The sequence below is a fragment of the Plasmodium cynomolgi genome, chromosome 12, assembly GCF_000321355.1.
Source record: "Plasmodium cynomolgi strain B DNA, chromosome 12, whole genome shotgun sequence".
NCBI classification, from domain to species: Eukaryota; Apicomplexa; class Aconoidasida; order Haemosporida; family Plasmodiidae; genus Plasmodium; species Plasmodium cynomolgi.
The window spans coordinates 1,112,969-1,116,678 of NC_020405.1; the positions used below are offsets into that span (position 1 = coordinate 1,112,969).

Sequence of the window (3,710 nt, forward strand, 5' to 3'; positions counted from 1 at the left end):
AAAAAAAAAAAAAACGCACACATGTATAGCAATCCCGCTAGCCAATTTACCAAACAAAGCAGACTGCACCAGCAAAGTGCAAATTATTAAAGAATAAAATTATGACTCGTGCTTGTTTTTTTCTTTTTTTTTTCGCTTTCCCCCCGTTTGCGCTACACACGTGTGCATGCAGATATAGGTGTGCCAAAATGGCGACTTCGTGAAAGGCGCGTCTTCTGCGTCTGCCTCTCACATCTGCTGCGGTGATGGTGTGGTGATGCGATTCTGTGACGCTGCGCCGTCGCGCCGTCGCGCTCACTTCTTCTGTATGAACTCATTTTTAATCTCGTCAGCCGTGAACAAGTGGGTGTTGTAAATCCGTTTCATTTTCTTAACGACGGGAGCGAACTTGTCCTCCTTGTTTTTCCTCTTGGGGGCATTGTCATGCACGAAAACTTTGTTAGTGGATTTCAATTTGTATTCTTTTAAAATGTTGTCAAGGTTGGGCAGCGTAATTTCGTCCCACAGGTTTTTAATATCGTTGGTGATGGAGTAGCGTTGCTGTTCTATGTGTTCATAAGAAAGAGGGAAGAAGATATAGCCCTTTAAATTGTAAAAGCAGTTGTCACATTTATTTTTTGCATAGATATCACAAAAGGATGGCAAATGTTTACACTTTAATTTTCCTCTCAAATGGCTGTTATTCGATCGTATGCAACGAACTTTTTTTTCATAAAGCAGAGTGTTAATCCATTTGTAAATGTCCTTATTGGTGTTAATTAAATCATCATTAATTTCGTACCCGTAGAGAAACCCATGTTTGTTTATTTTGTTTAACAAGGAAGTAACGCTTGTTATGTCGACGTAGGGATTCATGTAGCAAATTCTTTTTTCATTCAAGTCCACTTTTATTTGCTTCGATGAAGCCAAGTAGCTTAGCAAAGCATGGTTACTTATGTCTACCCCTTTGAACCCCAAATTTATTAACATGTTTTCTATGTGGAAAAATGATATGCCTTTGTTTGCCACGCCTGGGTTGTTCGTAATATGGTTAGTATAGTGCGACTTTAGTATCGTCAGGATTTTATGGTAAAGGAACGAAAAGGGGATTAACTCATTTTTGTAGTATATTTTTAGGTTACTTTTGAGCAGGGACTTGTTTCCGTGGCGTAGTTGCACCCCTCTGCCGCTTGGCGCGTTTGCACTGTTTGCACTGTTTCCAGCGTTTGCCACGTTTGCCACATTTACCGCAACGCCGCTTCCACCGCTACTAACGTACTCGCTCACGTTCCCAGTGACGTTCAAGTTTTCACAGTTGGTGCCCGCGTCCTTCAGGTTGAGGCTGCCATTCAGGTTGAGGCTGCCGTTCAGGTTGAGGCTGCCATTCAGGTTATGGCTGCCGTTCAGGTTGAGGCTGCCGTTCAGGTTGGTGCTCTCGCTGAGACTTAAGCTGTCATTAAAACTTACGCTGTCGTGCAGGTTTAGACTATCGTTGAAGGTTGTGCCTTGGTGGGGGGTGGTGTTCGAGGCGTAGTACTTGCTTTCGCTGCTAGCGTTGTTCGGGGTGTTCGCCTTTCCGGGGGGGCTGACATTTCCACCGACTTGCTTCGCATGACTAACGCTACTGCTGCTACTGTTGTCTTTTGTTACAGAACTGTTCGAGTTCGCGTGGCTTACTCGATTGGTGGTCATCCCGCTTTTTTGCATAATGCCCTTGGACCCCGCGAGGTTTATTTTGATATTTTTGGACACACCCTTTATGGGGCCTTTTTCCAAAGGGCTCTTCTTAGCCACCCCACTAATGTTGTTGCTCGGCCTGTTGGCACTGCTCACATTGGCCCTGCTGTTCACATTGGCGCTGCTGCTCACATTGGCGCTGCTGTTCACTTTGGCGCTGCTGTTCACATTGGCCCTGCTGCTCACATGGAGGCTGCTGCTCCCATTGGCGCTGCTGTTCACATGGAGGCTGCTGCTCCCATTTATGTGATTGCTCCTCGCACTCTGGTCATTTTTTCTAATGCTTACGCTGATGAGGTTCTTTTTCTCCCCGCAGTTCAACTTAAATTTCATTTTTTCTTTTTTCCTTTCTGTGTCTTGCATTTTACGCTCATGCAGGTGTCACGAAAGTGGGCAGGGGTACGACAGAGGGGGGCCCGGCGAGGGACAGGCTTCACGGGGCAGGCTTCGCAGGGCTGCGAGTCGCTCGTTTGGGTGCCCTTACACATACATGCGTGTGATCGTGTGATCGGTGATCGTGTGATCGGGTGATCGTCTGATCGTGCTGACGTGCAATCGTTCTGGCGTACTAGGGCAGACCCACGTTGCATACACATTAGCTCTTTCCGCGCAGCTGCATCGCAGCGATGACCTGAATTTCCCGCACGTGCGAGACGGGCACTCCTTAGCTGTATCACGGGGAAGACCTTGTATCATTAACCGAGTCACAGGTCTGGAGAGCTGTCCGATGTGTCTAATGCGCGCTCGTCACTTGGCTTGGCACATATATGTGTACATAGCACATGTGTGAATAAACACACCTCCTGAAGGACGTACATCTGCTGCGCAAAGCATCTGCTCGTTCGATGCAGCCGGTTGGGGTGCGCAACTATGGCCAGCTTCGAGGGGGTCACAACCGCAGAGTTGGCGTTGCTGCCGAATTGGTGATGCTTCCAAATTGGTGATGCTTCCAAATTGGTGAGGCTTCCAAATTGGTGCGGCTTCCAAATTGGTGCGGCTTCCAAATTGGTGCGGCTTCCAAATTGGTGAGGCTTCCAAATTGGCGCGGATGCCCAACTCGACACGAATGGCGAACTCAACAGCAAGCGAGATTTCCTTCCACTTTAAGTCTTAACATGGTTGGTAAGGTAAATTTTCTCGAAGAGCTCTTCTTAAATAGTCACAGGCGTGCGTGATGACTTCGAAAAGCGTAACGGTAGGTAAAGTACAACAGTGAGTGCCCGAACTATTACACGGGGGAGAGGAGGGGGTTATCCCTGCACACGTTCGAGTATGTATATGCTATTGTGCAGTAGTTTAGGGGAAATTAAATTTTTTTTTTTTTTTTTTTTTATTGTGTAAATGAAAAAGGATTTGGATGCACACGGATTGGCTTTTCTTGAAAAGGGAGACGGGCGGCGGGGAGCGGCGGAGGAAATAGAGGCAGGAACTAGCCGCAGGAAGGTGACCTCCCTTTTGTGTAAAAAAAAAATAAATAAATAAAATTTTTCTTTTTTTTGTGAAAAAATTGTGACAATTAAAGCGAAGAGAGTTGTACAGGGGGAAATTATTTCTTTTCTTTTCTTTTTTTTTTTTTTTTTTTTTCGTTCCGTCGCTCAACCAACTTCGCCGTTCCGTTTGACTTCTTTCCTTTGTTTTCAAAATGTTCCAACTGGCCGAGTGTTCACAGGTTGGGTGGGGGAACAAAACATATTATAAAAGGTACATGGGGACCAGCGGTACAGATAGATCTCTCGCACAACTGCAGGAGATTAACTGTTTGGTGATTTGCTCGGCAGCAACTTGCTATAGGTTGGAGGGGAGGATGCTTCAAATGGTTGGCCCTTTTTTTTTTTTTTCCTTCAAATGAGTAAAAAAATGGAGGATTCCTTTTTTTTGGCGAAATTATATACAAATATTATTGTAATTACAAAAAAAAGAAAAAAAAAAATTAATCAGCTAAAAATGGATGACGGTTGGGGAGAGTTGTAGATGATGTAAAAAAAGCTGAGGAG

At 45.3% G+C, this 3,710-nt stretch overlaps 1 protein-coding gene across 1 annotated transcript; it reads right to left on the reverse strand.

Annotated features, from left to right (window-relative positions):
* Positions 1-294: 294 nt before the first annotated feature.
* PCYB_123590 (hypothetical protein) lies at positions 295-2,049 on the reverse strand (the record flags this gene model as incomplete). Its single annotated transcript, XM_004223692.1, has 2 exons — positions 295-582; positions 703-2,049. 2 exons carry the CDS (start codon positions 2,047-2,049, stop codon positions 295-297), a joined length of 1,635 nt encoding a protein of 544 aa, XP_004223740.1.
* Between the last annotated feature and the right edge of the window lie 1,661 nt (positions 2,050-3,710).